At 41.3% G+C, this 22,508-nt stretch overlaps 1 protein-coding gene across 1 annotated transcript; it reads right to left on the bottom strand.

The window, feature by feature from the left end:
• Positions 1 to 606: 606 nt before the first annotated feature.
• On the bottom strand, positions 607 to 21,822 carry DYNAP (dynactin associated protein). Its single transcript, XM_069219554.1, has 9 exons — positions 21,662 to 21,822; positions 18,950 to 19,180; positions 15,537 to 15,743; positions 13,501 to 13,734; positions 11,196 to 11,349; positions 8,090 to 8,199; positions 5,637 to 5,750; positions 4,007 to 4,153; positions 607 to 2,915 (listed from the first exon to the last, which is right to left on the bottom strand). Exons 1-9 carry the CDS (start codon positions 21,761 to 21,763, stop codon positions 2,781 to 2,783), a joined length of 1,434 nt encoding a protein of 477 aa, XP_069075655.1. The 5' UTR covers positions 21,764 to 21,822; the 3' UTR covers positions 607 to 2,780.
• Between the last annotated feature and the right edge of the window lie 686 nt (positions 21,823 to 22,508).

Raw genomic sequence — 22,508 nt, 5'->3', positions numbered from 1 at the left:
AACCTCGTAGGGGAATCCAACCTGTGCTCCATCGTGGTTGGCCTGAAATCACAGTTAGAGTCCTTTATACGGGAACTCCTTAACCTGTACAGTGCCTCCTGGTGCGATTTTTACTTACAAGTTCTAAAATTGATCTCTTTACTTCCTCTAATTAGATTTTTGTTGTTGTGGTGTCATTTTGTTCATTAAATTATTCTCTATTTTTTTAATGGAGTGGGATTTTTATTGTGTTGTGTTTAACACTTTTTAACTGTTGTGGAACTCACTTTCTTTGAGTTAAGCCTGCCTACTGTGTGCCATAGCTACCAAGGGTTGAGCTCAAGTTTACATGAATAACTCTTCAACTGGACCTAACAAGACAGTGCCTTTGTTACTTGTGGTGCACCTTAATCCAGCCGTTCTAATAATCCACTTTCTCACACAGGTAAGATGATATTATAATTCCATTCAAACTCACAAATAAGTTGATTGTATTCCCTGAGTAATTAAGTAAATATCAAAACATCATATTGACCAATAGTAAATCACTCAGGTTGGTATGGTAGCTGAGTGAGTAAAATGTTTGCTACTGATTGGTTTATGGCCTCCTAGTCACAATCGTGGTTTATGGCCTGCTAGTCACAATCGTGGTAGGTCAAGCTCATTCTTTAGTTGTTTTGAGCTTGGTACATTATGTATAATTTTATTGGGCAGCTTCCCTTGTCATGCACATTGTCAAACAGTAAGTCTATGCAAGAAAGCGCAATTTCACTATAAATTCACATTAAATTGAAATATTACTTTTTCCTAAAGATTTCTTTTTTTATTACAAAATATATTGATCTTGATGTGACTTGAGGTATATTTAAAGTGACACAGACTCAAAAAGTAAATTTCACTCATATAGATACAGCAATGTGCACAATAATCAGTACATTACACTCATATAGCTACAGCAATGTGCACAATAATCAGTACATTTCACTCATATAGATACAGCAATGTGCACAATAATCAGTACATTTCACTCATATAGATACAGCAATGAGCACAATAATCAGGTAATCTGAAACATTCAGTGATACTGATTATTAGAAAACATTACACTGAATGTTTAAACCTTATGTGGCCTATTTACAAGATCATTGAGCCTCCTTATGCCACACTAGCGTCATTTTTTTTACACTAATGTGGTATTAAGGAGTCAATTTCCCTGAGCCTTATTTACAAAGTGGTGCAATGTATGCATTGGACCACTTTGTAAACCCTTGTGCCACATTTTGCCTGCGCCAGGCATAATGTATGCAAGGGGGGTGTTTCGGCGCAGGGAGGCCTGAAAAAATGGCGCGGATAAATTTACAACATTTCACTGTGCCTTTTTTTCCGTCATTTTTAAGGCTTACACAGAGCAGGTGTTAAAATGATGCATCCATTCTATTCAATGGGCCTCCCTGTGATTTGCTGCACTAGTGTCAACATTTTTTACACTAGTGTAGCAAAGCACTATAATATCTTCAAAATATTTGATGCTATTGTGCTAATGACCACCAGGGTGCACTGTATTGTAAATACAACACAACCATGGGGTTGTTAGGTGCCGGTAGGGGTGCACAAGAAAAGTGGCACATCATCTATGATGCGCCAATTTCTTGTAAATATGACTCTATGTTTTTTATAACCAAAGAAAAAGCTGAATCAAATATTCTGAACTTTAATACTATACTCATTTATTCAGTTTGAGGTCCAGGTTCTTTGTAAAACTAAGCATGATTTTTTTTTTAAATGCACTTCTTTGAAATTATTTATTGACTTATATTTAGCAAATTTAAAATATCGAAGAGGTGTGCCAGAAACTCACTGGCTGAGGTATCCAAATGTCTACTTGTCATATACATAAATATATGCACCAGTTCGGGCTATGTAGTGACGGACTTATCCTCCCTGCTGAGTGAGAATAGCGCTATGATTTATGATTGAAATAGCCTCAAGCAGTACTGCAAATTCTCCCCTCACTCATTTCGGAGAATAGATGTTTTTCACCTCTCTCTCTCTATATATATATATATATATAACGCTATTACAACACTTTGTAAATTAACATTAGTTGCTACAATAGTTATTCTCACCAATATGGCATACGAGTATACAGAGCACCAGGATACTGAATGCAGAAAGGTTACATACAACACATTGGTGCCTGTGAAACCTAAGTGGGATTTTCTCACTGTTCTGTTGGCACGTGTTCTACAACAAACACATTTCCCTAGAGGCCTAGATTACACACGTCAACTATACTAGACTTCAGCACCTTTGTTAGGGTCCATCTTTCATGCCCTACATTAGTATATCACTGACAGAAAAGAGGCCATAACAAATATGATGAAACCCAGCCTTAAACTGCTCATTGAGTGCGATACTGTGGGTTTTAAATCCTTACATTTGTCGACTGTGGAAAGAACAGTATGATAAAAGTGTACACCACCTTCTCTCACACACTGCTCAGCGCTGACCTTAATGTCTGTAATAAAGTTCAAAGTTCTAAAATGGTGGCCAAGTAATCTGATTGGCTAACGCTGATATCACTGGCGCGATATCATGTCAATGGTTAAAAATCTCTTTCTGTTGTAGTCTTTTCCTAGTCGCTTAAGTTGCAGATGTGTTCCAGTTTTCAAACGAAGGCTATTTGATTTCTCATTTTGCCACAGCTGTGATGGGTACCTTCGATTACGTTTACACCCCTAAACCATCTAGGAATGTTTATTTTCTTGATTTTAATGTTCTTCGACAACAAATGTTTGCTCCTACGGCAGGTTCACTGCTTGGTCATCTTGGAACTTAGGGATCTGCTTGAATTCATCCTGTTTCTTCAGGAAAAGCTGGGCCAGAATGTGGTCTGCAGTGGCATGGAAGTAATCATCCATGTCAAGGGTTTGAAGCTGTTAGAATAATGAGAATGTAAATACAACCCAATGCTTCAAACGTGTTCATTTCTATGACAAAATTGTAATTAAAATCATTCCGGTAGACGCATTCAGCAAAGATCCATTATACTCTATAGGAGCTGTCATCACTTATTAAACATGACCTGGAAGTTTCTTCATTACGGTAACTGCTTCCATCAATGGCCTTCCTTGTCTCCCTTATCCTTTGTCGCTTCTATGTGTACTGTCTTCGTTATTATTGCTGACTAGCAATTGCTCAAGAGTTTCTAACTCGAAATCCCTAATGCCCCATGCAGCTTTGTTTGACCATCTCTTTATTTTGCAATTCCTATCCTCTACCTTTGTACATTCACCACTTTCTCCTGATACATCTGTATCTTCTTCCACTTTCCTCCATCTTACCATTGTATGGCTCCTACATCTCCATCCAGTGACTTCTTCAGCCCCAGACCCTGCCAAACCGTTCTCCTTATTTGCTGCCACTGAGTGCTTCTTACTCCACTGCATTGACTGCTTTCCTGTCCCTCTTGTCCAATGCTCCATTTCCTCTCGCCGACTGATTTGCCCTCACTACAGCCCAACTGACAGGTTCTTTCTTCCATTCCCCCACTGCCTTTTTTCTTTTGCATAGGCACTCACTGACCCCCTTCTTCTCTGTATTATGTCACTAATGGTTTGTGTCTCGCATCCTCTCACTAGCTGCTTCCACTAGTGTGTCCTCCAACTGACGTCTTCAGAGTCCCACTAATTGATCCCTTCTGTATATTGGGAAAAGGAAAACTTCCTCATCACTGTTGTCTCATTGACTACACCCTCTTCCATATTCTTATGCTGCTTGCTATCTCCTCACTAGTTTGTATCTTCTCGTTACTACCCTACTTAGTTTTGTATCCTCACTAACACAAACTGAATACTTCCTCCTCAAAATCCTTCTGCTGACTGCTGCTCCACAATATACTGACCAGTATTTGAGTACACCCTCCAGAAGCATCTTGAAGTGATTCAATTAATATCACCCTCCCCAGGTTCTCTTGTACAGTATTGTGTAGCATGATCATCTTATAATATTTAGTTTGGGTATTTACCTGGTTGCCAGTACTGAAGGCTAGAATCATATACAAGTCTTCATCGCATGTGCTCTTGATGTAGTGCTGAGTGCCAATCGGAAAGAAAAACACATCTCCAATGCCAACCTCAAAGTCAGTTGTGGGGTTAGTACCGGTAATTCCAATCTGTAGGGGTGTACATTATGGTATAATTAGTACTGAAGATGCTACATTTTAATCAATTAAATACATTGACTTGTATATCTTTTTGAATTGTTGTCTCTGGGAATCAAATTTAAATTTTGTCTTGTTTTTTTACGTTTGTCACATTATCAATATTTTTCAAAGAAGCACATTTATTTACGTTTGTCACATTAACAATATTTTTCAAAGGAGCACATTTATTACAAAAAAAGAAGATGGTCTTCTGTTCTCTTGTCATAAGGGTGTCTAGGCGAAGGCACATGGATGATGCCAGTGGAGTGGCAAGGAAGCGCACATTACAAATGTTGGAAGACCCAAAACGATTGAGTCACTAACATTTGCAAATCATCTCCCTTTGTTGAATCCAGTTATCAGAAATTAATAAAAAACATAAACTGGTACATCTTCTAAAATTATAGGATGTTTCAGTGGTTCAATAAAGATGTAAACTTGAATAACATCACCCAAATATTGTGTGTGGAGGGTTCAGGGGAAGGGCTTTCTCCTAGACAAGTACGTAAATGTTCTAATTTCCTAAAATTATAGATTTTACCCAAATAGTAAGCACCAGTATACAATGCCATGCTACTTTCCTTTTTATGCTAAACAAAGGGGAGAGAAGGATGGTTAAAAGGGAGGGTTTATCCTCCTTGAAGCTTCAGTAAACGTATTTAGAGACCCAACCCACAAGGGAAAAACTTCCACAGAACAAAAGTTTTTTTCTTAGAAAAACCCTCACCCACCAGGGTTACCCCTTGGTGGCATGCTTCATCATTGGGTTTCTTTCCGTTCTGCTGCAGATGGAGGCGTGCTGCGACCAACTGAATACGTGGGAGCACTATTGGTATCAGCGATGCGGATGCTAGAAAAGGATAGGAGTGGTGGCGTCTTGGTAAATTAAAAATACCATCCCCTCTGGATGATATTACTAGTTTAATATGTCTCACAGGGATGGTATGATTAAAAAGGTGTGTCTGGAGGGCGGGTATGTTATGTCCTCCTTAATGGTCTACATGTTTCGGAGTTTACCCCTAAACTCCTCTTCAGGACCAAAGTGATCTCCCTAATATCACTCCTCCTGCGCCTTACACTAGTAGAAGTACTTTTACTATTTACTGTGGTAAGGTGATATATACCAATTAAATTAAATTAAATAAATATTCAGTGTCAATGCTCTGCTGGGCAGATTTTCAGTGTTTATGCTACCTGCATTGTAGGTCCTCCGGGAGGGGGGTGTGCTTATAGTCACACGTTCCTGAAAGCCACACTCCCGCCTTAAACCTACTCCTCACCTCGCCGTAGCCCGAAATAAGACCACAGGTAAATGCCTCTACCAGTGAAGCTCCCACTGAAGAGCTCCTTGCGTACCATCATACTGATTTTGAAAATAACATTTTAGTTCTCGATTGTAACCTGAGTAACATGAAGCAAAATTAAACATAAATAGCCTTTAATGATCAATTACCTTCCCGCAGCCACTGATGACGTATCCCATTTCATGAGCATTAAAGTGGAAATGAGGTTGTCGAAGGCCATTGCTGTATATTCGGAGAGTCCCCAGAGTTAGAGAGTCTGCATGCTGGATCAAAAAGAGTAATGTTGAATGTATGGCTAGAAACAAGATAATGTAATTTAATACACCTTTAAATGCAGCAGAGTCAAACTGCGTGTATGACTCAAGCCAAAATGTCAACACATGGATCTAGCTGCCTTCATAAACTTGCAAATGTCAGGTGACCCACGCAGGGGGACACAAAGTTAGCATTACAATGGCTCATTAAAATGTCTACTCCGTAAATCTGCCATCTGAACTCCTCTATCATTCTTCAGGCCTTAAAGCAGAGGTCTTCAAAAGTGGTCTGGGGGGGGCGCCAAACTCTAGCCAAAAGAAGCATTATACAGATAACAGGTCTTTGTTTTAAGCAGAAGCATGTTATTGCATTTTTAAAAAGGTAACAATACTTAACTGCAATGTTTAAGTAGGTCTAAACATATTTAAACCTTGCCATCTTTATGAAATAATTGTGAATAAATCTGAGCGTGGGCCTAATGATTTTTATTTTTCAACTGGGGGGCGCGGCATTAAAAAGTTTGGAGACCACCGCCTCAGAGGAAACCTGGCTCCAATATATACTTCCAGAGTAAATTCGATTTTTTAAATGACCAATTATCATAAATATGAAATGTGAAAAAACAGTAATTTGACCTAGTTGCAATTAGACTTAACTTTTCTTTCTCCTCCCCCTGTCCTTCAAAAAGAGAAAGCAACAACTGCCTCGTGGCTATGGAGGCCCGCATTCTGGAATGATCCACTAACAATGCACATTTTCTTCATAACTGCAGATATGTTCTCATATACTTTTTGGAGCTACAGAACGTTTTAACAGCCAATTTTGTAAAAGAGAGCTTCTGAATTAATTGCAAAGAAATAGGTACTAAACTACTTTAGTTAATCCCTCTATAGGGATTTCAGATACAATGTAGGGTTGAGGAAACTAAATTGAGGTGCACTACAGCTAGTGACCCAGCTCAAGGTCACCCTCATCGAGCGGGGTAGCGTGTCAAGGTTCATTGGAAGAAGTGTATCCAGGTAATTCTCTATCCATTATATTGATATATTTGATGGTCTCTAGGTGCAGGTATGTGTCCTTCAGATCAAACATTTTTAATTCAGTGGGGGACATCTTGGTGCAACTGAGTGGCTGATAGCAGCACTGATCTCAATAATTATACATGCAATGTGTGAAAACCAAAAACAATGTTTTATTGGGATCCTATGTGATGTATGCATAGGGGATGAAACACAATTTCTAGGCTACATGAGCTTTACAAGTGAGCAAGTTTCTTTTCAAAAATCTGTTTTACATAGTCATTATGAGGACTTGCATATGTAGTGTAATCATCTGTCTGCTCCATTCAGGCTGGCTAATTGTGTTCTCACTGATCAATGAAAAGTAGACAGTAATCAGGACTGAGCTCAGAGACACCCAGGTATTATTTGTAGCATTAGATGTATTTATTTTTTTAGTTATTTTTATTTAGCTATGCGTATATAGCACACACAATACCTAATTAGGTGTCAGAGCACTTTACAAGAATATAAATATTAAAAGAACACATGAAAATTTATTTTGGAGGAAGGCTGGTAGAAGTCTCTTGGGTGGGGAACGTAGTTCACGGCAATGAAGAGTGAGAGAGAGGATGTTTATATACAGCAGCACAATTAAGTAATTACTAAAGGTCCAGTGGGCAATGGTGGGACGAGAGGTCAAATGAGGAGGAGAAACTGCATTGAAAAAGAAAGGATTTTAAGTCCATTTTGCAGCCTTCGAAGGAGGTTAGAGTCTGATTTAAGGTGGTAGTTCCACATCTAAGGTGTTCTTCCTGAGAATGGCTGTTTCTTAGTTTTTTTGTTTTTGTTTCTTGAATATTGATGCACCAAGTAATATAAAAATTGGGTTTCTGATGGGTCACTGACCTCTGCACATGTTTAGTTTACGGGCCTGATAGTTTCAGGTGCCTTTGTGGAGTGTTTCGAAGGCGAGGCAGGCTAGCTTGACTTGGCCTTTTCTTCAAGCGGTGGCCACTTCAGAGTGATTAGCAGTGAGTTTATGTGATTATATGTGCTCGCCCCTGAGATGAACCTCACCACTGCCTTGGTAGGTTGCCATTTGTAGGGGTCATCATTTAGCACTTGAAAGTGAATCAACTTGAAAGTGAATCAACTCCAATAAATGGGCACGTGCCAAGGCTGGCATAGGAAGGAAGAAGTGATGGGAAAGTGGTTCGCCGCATAATAAAGAGAGCCTCTTAGTTTCATAATTAATTGCTGGAGTCCTTCACAGACGTCGGGGTCCTTTGTAATTAGCTGCCATGTAGCTGATAAGTTGAAACTTGATGACAATAGGCAATCCTTACCTGATTTAGGGATTCGCTGAAGATCTTCTCTTTATTATTCAGGCCAATTCCATTCCTACGGTAACGAGCCCATTGAATTATTCCTCCAGGATACAGGAATTCCTTTGAACCTAAAACAATGGACAAAAAGTAGCAATTTACAACACTATTGCACCATATTGTTCCAGGATGCAGCACATAGCATTTCTTCTTCCTCATAAATACCCATCACAATACATATGCACATACCGGGAAGTGCCAATACTAATAAACCTTAAAATAAATTATATGAATTTGCAGTGACCATGGAAAGCAGTTTCTATGCTGTAAATAACGTTGGTGCTAGTGTGATGGCTCAGTGGGTTAAAAGATCGCAAATCTGTTTGTACCCTCCATTTCGCTCATTTGAATCTGGCAGGGCCAGCCCATTCTTTCATTGTTCTGAGACTGACAAAATAGGCATCATTTAGTTGGGTGCTCATAACGTTTGTTTAGGGCTATGGAAAGGAATATGATAAACCTGTCAAAATTAGTAAAAATGAATGTAACAATGTTACAGAACTCATTATTGGAGCAAAAAGGTTAGATGTATGCAAATGATTTATGAATGGAATTAACTTACACATGCGTATATAAGTGAAAACAGACTTTACTCTGCAGGAGACTTGGCTGGAGAGAGATCTGGTGCTTAGACGCTTGCCATGAGGAACTAGAGCTGCAGGACAGACCACCAGGAATGTTTCCAGCACTTGATAAATATTGGGGCTTAGTCATTTTGGAAACAATGAGATGAGGCTTGCCCAGGGCGATTGCACACAAGGTGTCCCATGCCATCAGGTTTGTTACACTTGAACTTTTGTCTTACACTGAAAGCCGGTTTAGTGAGACCGCACAACCAAGGTATCTGGCCTCATCGTGTCCTGTCCAACTGTCTTCCAAGAAAGTGACCAAGTTTGAAGGTAAAAAGATGGACTGTTCTTAGGCGGCAGATATAACTAGCGTTGTCTTCCCATTTATGCTCTGCTACTCCACAGGCAGGAGTGAAGCACTCAATAGTGCAGCAAGTGCAGTGGCACCCGGGCCCTTGGGTGTAGGTTCATTGCACTCCATTCATAATTGCCTTCTACTACCATGCCAAAACTTGTGGGGCAGTGTTCCTTGTTTGCATTCGGACCCATGGCACCCTTGCTACGTCACTATATTTAGCAAGTAATTTTTGTCACTGCTAGCAATTCTGTGCAATGTAGTGAACAGTCTATGCAATGTGGTGAACAATCTTCACTTCAACCGATCCCTATCAAATGCAATATCCGAGATATATGCACTATGGTACCTCTCTTCAAAATGTTCTCCACGAAACAAAAACGTGAGCTGCAGATCCTGGAAAAACAGGGGGCCAGATGTACAAAGTAAAATGCTTTTTTCTATGTATTAAAGCAAAATGCAACCCTGTAACTTGTTTCTCGAATCACATACTGCTCTTGCATGTTTAGGGCATCCCTTCCTAATACCAAATCGCACTGACATGCAGGTATGTATTGTGACCGTGAATTTACAGTTACCACCAACTTCAAGTTGGTGGTAACCCATTCAGAAACGGAAAAGGGTCCTCAGGGACCTCTTCCCCTTTGTGAATGGAAGCATTAATATTTTTTCAGAGCAGGTAGTGTTCCCACTGCCTACTCTGAAAAAATGAAAAGAAAACTTTTAATTTTTTAGGGAGCGCAAAGCTCTCCGTCCCTCTTCTAATCTCTCTTTAGGTGGATTTTAACCACCCCCATGTTACGTCAGTCACTTTCATTGGTTTGTGGGCTTGCCTTTTAAAATCCACTTGTTTTCATTTGTGAACGGCATGCATATGTTGTGCCTTTTCCGGTGTTTAGCCCTCCTCAAGAGCACCAGTAAACTACTGGAAACATATGAGGCTCCATGTTTTCCGTATGGTTTCTGGACTACTTTTTCTCTTTTTTTCACAGCACGATCTCGCTAGTTTTTTTTTGTTCATTTAATGTGGCAAGAAAAGTCCAGTTAGGAGTTTATAACGCTAATAGCTCTAACTCAATGTAATGCAAGACACGCTGCATTGCAAATGCTTGTTTTGTTTGACATGCATCCTGTTTTCCTTTAAGGGAAAAAAGCTGCATTTAAAAAATAAAATAAAAACTGCTTTATTTAAAAGCAATCAAAGACATGTTCTTCTGCTGTCCCCAGCAGGCCACCATCCTTGTAAGTGGGGCCATTACCAATGGGGTCGCAAACTGCGACCTATCTCATTTATATTGATTATGTAGGTCTTTGGGATCTCATTGGGAATCACTAAATGTGTCTGAGACACATTTCTGTATTTCATTTTGCGAGTCTCTAATTGCGACTTGCAAAAAGTCGCCATTAGATACTCGCAAAATGAAATGGACATACATCTGGCCCAGGGGCATTCCAAATTAAAAACCACCTTCTACAAGGGGAGGTCAGACTGCCCAACTTGCTCATACAAGGAACAGCATTTTTGCAGATGATTTCAGATTCCTAACAGTGAAACTTGTACCGAACTCTCGATGTTGTAAGATAGTAGCGTGGCTCACGATGTTATGTGCATTTGTATATCGCGCAACTCACCCAGGAGAATACCCTGGCGCCTATGCGTGCATACCCATGGCCTTTTGTTTTCTGAATAAAACTCCACAAGACTTATTAATGAAAAAGTAGCTTGTGTCAATTTTTCCAAATTCACGGCTTCTCCTCCTCAGAAGGGCCGGTAACTAAGCGGTTCTTGCAGGAATTCGAAGTTAACTTAAAGATCATCACATATTGATATTTCAGTGGCAACAGTTCAGCTCACTGAAAATGCGCTGAATTCACCACGGAATGGATATAATTTGTTTATGTCAACGAGACGCTCTTTCAAGAGAGTTGGACACAAATACTCACTATAAAAATCAGTCACTTTAAAACTCAATCAATTCATAACTGAATCACTTTAATTTATTGGCAAGAAACAGTCATGTGTGGTAGTGGAAAGAAAAGACTCCACTGTCTGTGCCCCTTTCCCACACGAACAGGTCTCCCTGACACAGGAACATAGAAGGGGCGGAGGGTCAATTACCCCTACTGACTTAGCTTCCCTTACCTTTCAGATCGTAGAAGTATTTCCAGACCTGCTCATCCGGGGACTGCAGGTAACTGGCGTTCTGGACGAGTTCCACCAGGTTGGGAGGAAGATTGATAGCTTGGTCATCTTTGGGCCTTTTGAAGGTTCTGATAAAATCAACCCCTTTTTGTGGCTAAAACAAATAAGGCAAAGTCTGTGTTATTTGAAGAACTCTGGAGAAAACATGACTATTTATGACGATTTATTCCAGTTATTGTTTGCTGGCTTAGGGACATTGGTACGGCAGAAGTCTATTGCAGCCGATATTAACTAGAGATTGAGTTATACTTTATAGCCATAAGTATCAGATATATTATTTAAACGTAGAACATCTCAATTGATTGGCAAATGAACTAATTTCAACACATTTGAGAAATGTTGTATGGTGTGAGGTCAAAACTCTAATAGTGGTACCATGAAGATGTGTGTTCACGGAGGGCACAGCTGTGTGCTTGTCTTTGTGCGACTCACTTTGGAAAGTGCATCAATTTCTGGGTTATTGTATGCATTGCATTGCAGACAGCGCAAGGATACGGAGAGGCATCACTGCTCTTTAAATGTATGGACTGGAGAAGGGGCAGGTGGATAGAAACAGGTGCACTGTTGTTCCCTCTCCGAACTCACACTTCCGTGACACAGTCTGGTCACTCACAGTCAGGTTTTATAGATTGAGGTGTTGCAAAGCGTGTCACAAACACCCTCGTCAGAGGAAACCTCCTTAAAAACCTCTAGTTAGGTCTATGACAGAAAATATTCCCCACGTATGGGCGACATCTGTGATGTGAAACAGAGAGCAGTCAGTAGGCCTATGGGTTCTTCAGTTAATGATTTATCTAGAGTGTGGCTGAATGCAGAGAATCATGTGGCTTATGGAACAGGAAGTAGTACGAGTGAGCACGTGTATCCGCACTATGGCCCTCATCTAACCACATCTCTTACCACCAAACCATCACTATCTACCTGGGACTGTGGAGGGAGGACGCACTAGCTAACAAGTTTACCAAAATGCACTTGGCGAACAAGCCTGTAAAACAGACAGTTAGTATATTAGAGTGACTGGTGTCCGGGACAGGAGACTTCTCTTTTAGCGACAGTGCCTCAGTTGGGCTGGTGGTGACCTCCAATTACACACCAATGAGGTACTGAGAACACTCAACCTGTATTTCCAGATTGTGGACCTGAAGAAATGTACTACAGTTTGAATCTACATGATGTAATCAGCTGTTGGTAAGGCCAGGGCATCAGGAGTGAAGAAAACTGTCCCTATAACTAGTTGATTAACAAAATCTGTTAATGTGCACCTCTTGATATTAGTACAACAAGCCACTTCATAATCGATGACAACATTATTTCACAACGTTCACGTCTGCACAGTGTGGCAAAGTGGCTAAAAATCCTTCCTGGTCAGCGAACTTAAATTTAAAAAGCCCTCAATTCAACAATTTTAACACAAACCTAAACCACACAATGTTTGGGCACTTTACAAAGCCACTGAGGTTTCGTACTCGTTTGCCACAAACAGGCACAAAGAGTCTACGAAGAAGATATTAGTTGATTGACACGTATGATGTCCAGGATTTGGAGCTATCCTACTACACAAAAGGCAACTTTCAATCTGTGAATTTCAAACTAGTATATCAAAGAAACAGAATTAAATGTAGTTAGTTATTGTGTTTTGATGTGGTATGATAGACTATGTTATTGGTTTTTATCTGCACCAGTACATATATTTTTTTTACACTGTAGAGAAAGGACAGGCCAGGTATTGATGAAACACTGGGCTTGGATAGATGTAGAACTGGCTCAGAGCCCAACCTGCATGGAAATATACCTTGAAATCCTCACTCCTGGTCAAGGCCTTTGGTCCCTAGAATCTTTCACCTGCTAATGAACATCTTGGCCTTTTCATGTGCTGCTCCAAATCCTTGGGATGCACTCATGCTTTGCATCCATGGATGGCCGACATGGTCTCAAATCCATTGTTTCTGCGATTAGTGAAAGACTCAGCTTTCTGCTTCAGTTATTGTAAGATAGGGTTGGCCTAGCCTTTTGTTGGTATTTTGTTGAGTCTAAAGTGTGATTTTAAAGCCCCCTCGGGTCCTGACTTTAAAAAAAGAGCTGATGATTATGCCTAAAATATTTTCAAAGTATTAGTCAAGGATAGCTGTAATCTTGAAGTTTTAGTCAGGAATTAATGTGTTTTGTATGTTCCTTAGTCCACATTTTCTCTCTGAACCCTAGAGTAGAACGGCAAGGAATATTTGACTCAACGCAGAGGACAAACCTTTAGAGATCTTGCTGCTATATCTTCTGGGGTGGAAAAGAAAGCATCATCCACATCAAGGGTTTGAAGTTCGTCATGTGTGGTGAAGAAGAGAAAGAAGAGGCAGTCTTCATCCCCCACGTTCTTCACCCAGTGCAGAGTGTTTTTCGGAAAGAAGATGACCTGTCCAGCTGTAACGTTGTACGTCGTCACTGTTTCGCCACCTTCGTCAACAATACCAATCCATGCGGTACCCTACAAAATAAAGAAGGGCGCTTTCCTGAACTGGCAGATATTAACAAAATGGTACTTTTGACATGCATATGCAGTTCTGATTTTATCTTTACATTGTAATATTTTACATTTAAGACGTGGCAGATAGATAATAGTCCGCTTTGTATCAAAATTGCTTATAATATAGCCTTAGAACCCGCTGTAGCGGGCTCTACCGGCTATTAAAGGCCCGCTCCCTGCGTTAAATGCCCGAGCCAAAGGCAAGGGCATTTAACAAGGGAGAGGGACTTTAATAGCCGGTAGAGCCCGCTACGGCGGGTTCTATGGCTTTTAGAACATTCTGCCACACAGGGCAGAATGTTCTATTAAAAAAAAAAAAATTCACAGAGCCCGAGGGAATTAAAATCCCCCCAGGCTCCGTGAGGCTTTGTTCACAGCTGTTGCTGTGAACAAAGCGAACATTGGAATGTTGGCGCTGTGGGCTTTTACCAGCCAGTAAAAGCCCGCAGCACTCCATTGTTTTCAATGGAGCCCCCAGCATTCCAATGTTCTAAATACTTTTAAGGCCCTGGTTGTAACCTAGGTAAAGCGAAATAAACACATGATGATTTCATGCGGTAATTTTAGACTACCTGATTATAAATCGAGAGATAATTATGTGCATGAGATTTATGACACAACTTTTCTGTCCAACAACATTTTTGGTAATATTCTGGCAAACGAGTACAAGCATAATATAGCCTTAGAACCCGCCGTAGCGGGCTCTACCGGCTATTAAAGGCCCGCTCTCCGCGTTAAATGCCCGAGCCGAAGGCGAGGGCATTTAACAAGGGAGAGGGACTTTAATAGCCGGTAGAGCCCGCTACGGCGGGTTCTAAGGCTATTAGAACATTCTGCCACTCAGGGCAGAATGTTCTATTAAAAAAAAAAAAATCACGGAGCCCGAGGGGATTAAAATCCCCCCAGGCTCCGTGAGGCTTTGTTCACAGCTGTTGCTGTGAACAAAGCGAACATTGGAATGTTGGCGCTGTGGGCTTTTACCAGCCAGTAAAAGCCCGCAGCACTCCATTGTTTTCAATGGAGCCCCCAGCATTCCAATGTTCTAAATACTTTTAAGGCCCTGGTTGTAACCTAGGTAAAGCGAAATAAACACATGATGATTTCATGCGGTAATTTTAGACTACCTGATTATAAATCGAGAGATAATTATGTGCATGAGATTTATGACACAACTTTTCTGTCCAACAACATTTTTGGTAATATTCTGGCAAACGAGTACAAGCATAATATAGCCTTAGAACCCGCCGTAGCGGGCTCTACCGGCTATTAAAGGCCCGCTCTCCGCGTTAAATGCCCGAGCCGAAGGCGAGGGCATTTAACAAGGGAGAGGGACTTTAATAGCCGGTAGAGCCCACTACGGCGGGTTCTAAGGCTATTAGAACATTCTGCCACTCAGGGCAGAATGTTCTATTAAAAAAAAAAATTTCACGGAGCCCGAGGGGATTAAAATCCCCTCGGGCTCCGTGAGGCTTTGTTCACAGCTGTTGCTGTGAACAAAGCGAACATTGGAATGTTGGCGCTGCGGGTTTTTACCGGCCAGTAAAAGCCTGCAGCACTCCATTGTTTTCAATGGAGCTACCAACATTCCAATGTTCTAATTGAAATTCTTCAAGGTTCCTGATCATTGCTTACTAAAATGTGTACCGCACTCAGAGGGACTTTCAGGGCTCATTCAGTGCTCTTTCTATTGTACAACGTGTAATCAGGCCAAAAGGTAAAACAACCATTGCAGTAAAAGGCCTAAGTCGGCACTTGATATCTACCTGCAATAAGAATCCATGTTCATTGGCATTAAAATGCCAGTGCGGTGCCCGCAGCCCTTTGCTTTTGATCCGCAGAGTTCCTGCTGTCATCCTGGACTGTTGCGAGTTGAGGCTTGTCCCAAATTTGACTTCTTCGTCACTGTCATAATGCCCTAGGTCCTTCCGGAATCGTGCCCATTGAATGCCTCCTCCCTGAAAGTCGTGTACCTAGAGAAGAGACATATGATACTGATCAAAAGTCCTATAAAGACTGTGGAGTCCCGGGTTATTTTGTTATTCAAAAACCTTTTATTGAGCTTTATAAACGAAATTCATCAGAGGAATAACAAGTAGCTTGTATGACACAGAAGGAAGAAATATATATGGTCCGTAATATTGACACATGCACAAGACTGACAAAAATGACATTCTTTGTGATTCGTGATAGTATGGAGTGATGGAGACCTGAGTGACGGGCAGAAAGAAGGGGAGGCGCAGGAGGGAGGGAAGGATGGGGTAGTGATCCAGATAGTGCCTGCACTTGTAAGTAGGGGGTGACTAATCATGCCTTGATAGAGAGGAGGAATATTGTAGTGTTAATTACTTGTGTGTTTGGGAGGAGGGTTAATATTTTCTAAATACTTATCTAGTGTGCTCCATAGGGCTTTCGAAGATTTTGTGGAGAGGTCTGGTTTTGGGTGCTATTGTCTGCACTTCTTATGAAACGTACCCATGTCCACCATGTGTGGTGGAGATATTGTTTGTGTTTAAGTGCAGTTATTTTTAGTCTCAGACCATAAAAATAAATACATTGTGTAGGTATTCCTGAGGTCTCGGTTCTCAGGTTCAGGGCTGTTTGGCCACCACAGTAACATTCCGAGGTACAGATGCCAAGGACAGTGGTTAAGCTGGCAGCCCTGTGGAGATCTTCTCATACGGCATCCCCTATACTTCCTCCTTTAACCTCACATACAAGAAACCCTGTCTGCATCAACACTTCTGAAAGAGGGAATGACTGTCACCACATCTTTTGTGAAATGAGTTTCTGCTCGTTGCCCAACTTAAGCACTGTTTGTCTTCCTGGTTACCTAACTCGCATGGGATTGGACTCAACATGAGCCGTATTTGCAGAACTAAACCTCTGGCAGATATTGCTGTCAAATTGAGAAGCATATTATCATCATTGAACTTATGTGTTTGAACGGAGAGCAATTCATGGGCGGATTCCTTTCTATCAACCTTGGCATACCTACAAGTTTATTAAAATTTCCATTCCTTTGAGCGCTTATTCACAGTCCTGGAAAACTCATGGGGCTGGAATGTTTTTGGTCTTCAGTGCCCTTTCATCCTTTTGAATCTGATGTTGCAGGACCTGAAGGACCAAGCCTTAGGAACCGCACTACAGTTTTCATTAGGACACTACACTCCTGAGAAAAAAGAGTACTTGATTTTAGGTGGGCAGGAGCTGTGAAGCTAGGACAATGAGGAGGAGACGATATGTGGATGGTCAGAGCTACCGACTTTGGAACTGGTGGACCGGGTTGAAGTAAAGGCGTCGGCTCAACCTTCTGTGATTCTCTGCAAATCACTTAGGGGGTCATTCTGACCCTGGCGGTAATTACCGCCATGGCGGAGGTTGGCGGTAGCACCGCCAACAGGCTGGCGGTGCTCCGCCTGGCATTCTGACCGCGGCGGTACAGCCGCGGCCAGAAGCGGAAAGCCGGCGGTGTACCGCCGACTTTCCGCTGCCCATGGGAATCCGCCATGGCGGCGCAGCTTGCTGCGCCGCCATGGGGATTCTGACAGCCCATACCGCCATCCTGTTCCTGGCGGTTCGCCCGCCATGAACAGGATGGCGGTATGGGGTGTCGTGGGGCCCCTGGGGGCCCCTGCAGTGCCCATGCCAATGGCATGGGCACTGCAGGGGCCCCCGTAAGAGGGCCCCACAAAGAATTTCAGTGTCTGCTTAGCAGACACTGAAATTCGCGACGGGTGCAACTGCACCCGTCGCACCTTCCCACTCCGCCGGCTCCATTCTGAGCCGGCTTCCTCGTGGGAAGGGTGTTTCCCGCTGGGCTGGCGGGCGGACTTTCGGCGGTCGTCCGCCAGCCCAGTGGGAAAGCCAGAATGACCGCCGCGGTCTTTCGGCGGGAACCGCTTGGCGGGCGGCGACCGCCGTCCGCCGCGGTCAGAATCACCCCCTTAATGTCCTTGTACCTAAAAAAGAATCTGACTTTGTGTAATGTAATCTGGCACTCATGTAAGGTGCCCCACTGCCCTTGGACATAGTTCTTGCTACTAAAAATATGAAAGGAGCACATTTTCCTAACCTGAGAAAGGTGTTTAAAACAACAGTTGGCAGCACTTCTACGAAATTGGTTCTTATAGTAAGAATTCGAGCTGTTATCAGAAAAAAATACTTTCCTTAGGAAAAAAAGTCGGCAACATCTTAAAGAATTTAGAGCTAATGAAAAATGAGAATAGAACAATACATTTTACTGTATAATGTAATCTAGGTCCCAAAACTGTCCCAGTTCAGACAGTGATAAGGGAGAAAATAAAAGTGTACTTGGGTTCCTCCCATGTTATACCCTCACTTCAGCCATTTCAGTTTAACTATTTTAAAAAATCAAGAAAAAGTAGAACTTTAGTTTTTGGCTAAAGTAACACAGACCTGATAAATCAGCTTTCCTAACTAACTACCACCTTAAAAGGTAGTAAAGAGGACAGACTAGGTGGACTGGTCGCATCCTTCTGCCTCCACTGTCCCCATATCATCATTAATGCTGGATCAATGTACCTTCAAAACTAAGGCTAATCGGTCCTATTTATAAAGTTTTTGCAACGAGTAAGTGTAATTTATGTTTGTAGTACTCCTACTCCAAAATTGCAATAGTAAGCTAGGAGTCCTAATAGTTACGTCTGTGTTACTCCTGAAAATCTGTACTATTACTACAGTATGTCACATCTTTGTGAACTGGGCACACTGTTATGAGAATAAAACATGACAAACATACAGATAGTGGAAAAAGGCAATGTTTACAGTATATTATGCACATGCTACCAAATACACACACCCATTTACCCTCCATCACACACTCACCGCTAATCTCAACATAGAAGCTCTTATAAAATCAGCGGAAATGACAGCTTCTACATCTGATGGTGGTGTGTCTGCTCCAAAGCACCTCCAAAGAGCATGGTCGTGCCTGCCAGAGCTTCAAACATTTCAATACGTGAGATTGTTGAGATTCCTGAAGTAGGGATTTTGATTGAAAATCTATGTGTCTGAAGCCTCCTGTGATGTTTAGGAAACAACATCAATGACAAAAACATTTGTGACTCCAGTGTGGTTTGTGAATTAGTGAATTATTTAAGGCACATTCCACCTGTGGATGGCAGCTTCAGAACTTCAACCTATATTCATAGCATACCTTGGATTTGCCCAGATGGTTCAGAAATCCAAAGCGGGCATCAACTTTATTGTCTTTAGGCGTGCTGCTGCTGGGTGCTGGGTCTTTGTCAGCGGTGTCTTGTCCTGACATGGGGCTAAAGTGCCCAACGTAGACCAATGACAGGATAAGGACTCCAATGGCCGTTGTAATGAGACAAGCCAAGAGGCAAACCAGGAACATCTTCAAAAGGGACCAGGACGGCTTTCTTTCCTGCAAGAAGAAGGGATCAAAACGATACGTTTTGAGAAACACAAAGTGCCTGAAAATTATCAAGCCACCTTCCGGTTTTAGAAGCCACTGAAGGACACCAACAATTGAAAAAGTTAACTTCCCCTAGCCTGCCTTATTCGAAAATCAACATTATATGTGAGCTCACAGGACTTTTGAATTGGTTTAGAGGAAGGGTTTGTTTTTTAAAATGTGGCTGAGAATATATTAAGAAAATCATTTGTGATCAACATGAACTTGGACTCCTATGAGAAAACATATTAACAATACATTAGGACATTCCAACAAACTCTCGAAGTCAGAAATTACCTAGTTCCCACAGCCATTCAAATAAAGTGTGCCAAACTACTAATTATCTCTAAATTTGTTTAATTATCAACCAATTCAAAGAAACTTGTTTAACGGGGCTGAAGCAGAGAGGGGATTATCAGGCGCAGTTCCACTGGATTTGTGCCCTCAGATTGAGGTTAAGCAGCAGCCTTCTTAAGGGCTTTGTGTTGTGCGATCCAGAGAGAATATGGTGGAGTGCGAGGCAGGACGGATCCTTCTCAGTTTCCAGGTCTGCGTCTGGTTGCTAGCAATGAAATGTCCCACTTGTTGGTTACTGTGGAGGCTGAGAAGTGACTAAAAGCAGAGCAATTCTGTCACTGATTACCCCTGCTCCACCCTGAGAAGTACTGGTCCTGCCAAATGAAATGCAAAGCATCTTTGCTGAGTGGTGTTGGTCAGCTAAGGAATCCGAGCGTTAATGGCAGGTGTTGGTGCCTGACTGTCATTTAAAGTAATAACAGTACTCTTGACAAATGGTGGTACTATCCTGGAAAACCTATGACATACACAGTATGGCATCCACCGTGTCCACATACTGTCCCGCCACACATAATGTCTTTTTAGCTATATTCTCGAATATACAAGCAGCCAATCACTTCGATGACAGGCTGATATAGTTTGGTCTTTGAAAGCATACAGATGGCCTTAATCTCAAACTTTACAATAGATGACTAATGCATCTCTCGTGGTACGTCAACGGGATAATTAAAATCACTAGAAAGTTCCTTTAGGAGTCGCAAAACTGTGCAGTGTATTGCACTGTCAGATTAAAAGACAGTGAGGGTCTTTATAGTATGCAGTGAAACCCTTCAATCACTGCTAAACAACTAATTGAATCCTTGCTCATCTGATGAAAATAGATGAGGTAGACAGATATTTAGAATACGTTTCAAATCAGTACTTTATAAATAAACCCCCATTTTTAAGGCTTGTAATTTGTCAAAACTGCCTTTAAGATTTAGAGTGTGTGGTAAGAAACGAATAGATCCCTGCTTTAGTGAAATGAACTACAGAAGTGTAATAAAACATAGGTATAGTGCTTTAAATGCCTCCTTATCAGCTAATTACTGAAACTATAAAGAAATAAAAAGGAAAGGGAGTAGAAAGTATACCCGTTCGCAAGTGGCAGTTGCTGTTCATGTTACGCACAGCCAGTAGCTTTACATTGTATGACATTAATATAGTTTCTTAAATATTGTCTAACAAAATATCATCCCATTTGGTGATTCTATTATTATTTCAATTGGATGATACACAATATGTATGATGCAATATTTATGTCAGATAATATGCTCACAAGAATATGTTGGTACCATGCACTTTATGTTGTGTCTGTAATCCATTTCCTTGATGCTTTTACTGTATTTCGACAAGTTAATGTGATGTTGATTAGCAATAGCTGTACATCATGAGTGCCTTCTGTAGTATGGGTACTCTCAAACATTTCCCAAAGAGCCAGAATATACATTTAGCAATTTGGCAGACAGTCACATTGATATTGCAAAAAAGATGCATTCCCTACAGTAAGAAACCATTGAAGCAAAGTAAAATTGGAAACATAAAGGTGTGGGCCCTCTTCTAAATCCACCTTAAAGCAAAATAATCTTTAAGGCACTTTTCTTCCAAGAAAAGTTCAAGACATTTTTTAGTTAGACAATGCATTCCGTAAACAGCACTTCGCATCGCTCGAGGTCTTTGAATATAATTTCATATTTGGTTCCTCCTGAAAAACATTTTAAGGAAACAACTAGTAGAAGAAGAACTTACAGAATCTTGATATAGGCTTAGTGGTCCATAGGGCTTAGAAATGTGGCAATAAATATTGCTGTGTGCATTAATTCTAAGTGTAAAGCCCAAAGAAGCATGGAGCAGACTGGGAGGTTATGCTTCTTTGGATGAACCTGGGTAAAACTGAGCTAGTAGCTTTCTTGGCACATGATAGTGAGCATTAACAGCGCATTAATCATTTTAGCAAAGAAGGCTGACAGCAGTTAACACCTCCAAGGGAGGGAAATAACACGTAAGCAAAAGTAATAAATGAAAATACACGGATGAGATTGAGAGTTGGGGTTCAGACTTCCTACACAGTTGTAATTCATTTTCATAGAGCACACCATTCTGAAAGAAACTTACCACAATCTCAGAATGATGATACATGTGTGTCTTTTTCGGCACTGGGTTGGATGAGGATTTGTGGAGGTCATTTTCATGCAGTTCTAAGGCCGGGTTGTCCATTCTGGGCAGGAGCAGTTGAACCACACGCTTGTGAAAGTCTACTGCTGTGAAGGCTCAGTGGAACAGCCTGCTGTGGAAGCCAAGGCCGGCCTTCTTTTTATAGTCAATGAACAAGGAAGTAATAACGACCGGTCATAAAGCAGGAACGCTATAATGCATACCTGAAATAAGGAAACAAGCACCTGGGATAAGATGCAGGCAGAAGGTGTATTTCCCAAAGCATCTGGGTTCTTCAAATTTCACAAGCACCAAGTGACATGAGTCACCCTGATACGGATACAATGAGGAAGAGAAATGCCGACTGTCACACTGCTACAAGATAATGGAGCACCGAGGACGTTCCTTTTGCTTATTGGTTTTATTGATTTACTGAACACCACAATTTCATAGGTTGACTGATATTTCACTTCATGTCACAATGTAGTCCAACTACATTTTGAGTTCAAAATGCTTTGTTTATGTGATTTCAGAAGAAAAAAACCGCTGGTATGAACATGGTTTCCATTAGAAGTCAGTACAGGTGAGGGGTGTTTACTTTCAGAAAGATACTGTAAGCAAAGTCTTCTGCCCTTGGTGGAATGAGCTGCTTTATAACTGACTAGTCATCCCATTACAAAGCAGTTCGATGCCTAAATGCAGTTCAAGAGATTATATGTAAACACTAGCAAACTTCTTAACTGATACTCTGAAACGAATTGGTAAGCGTGTCGCTCTCAAATCCCTACAAAAATGTCTTTAAATTGTA

This window comes from Pleurodeles waltl, chromosome 1_1, assembly GCF_031143425.1.
Source record: "Pleurodeles waltl isolate 20211129_DDA chromosome 1_1, aPleWal1.hap1.20221129, whole genome shotgun sequence".
Classification (NCBI taxonomy): domain Eukaryota; kingdom Metazoa; phylum Chordata; class Amphibia; order Caudata; family Salamandridae; genus Pleurodeles; species Pleurodeles waltl.
This window is presented reverse-complemented; position numbering and strand designations above follow the sequence as displayed.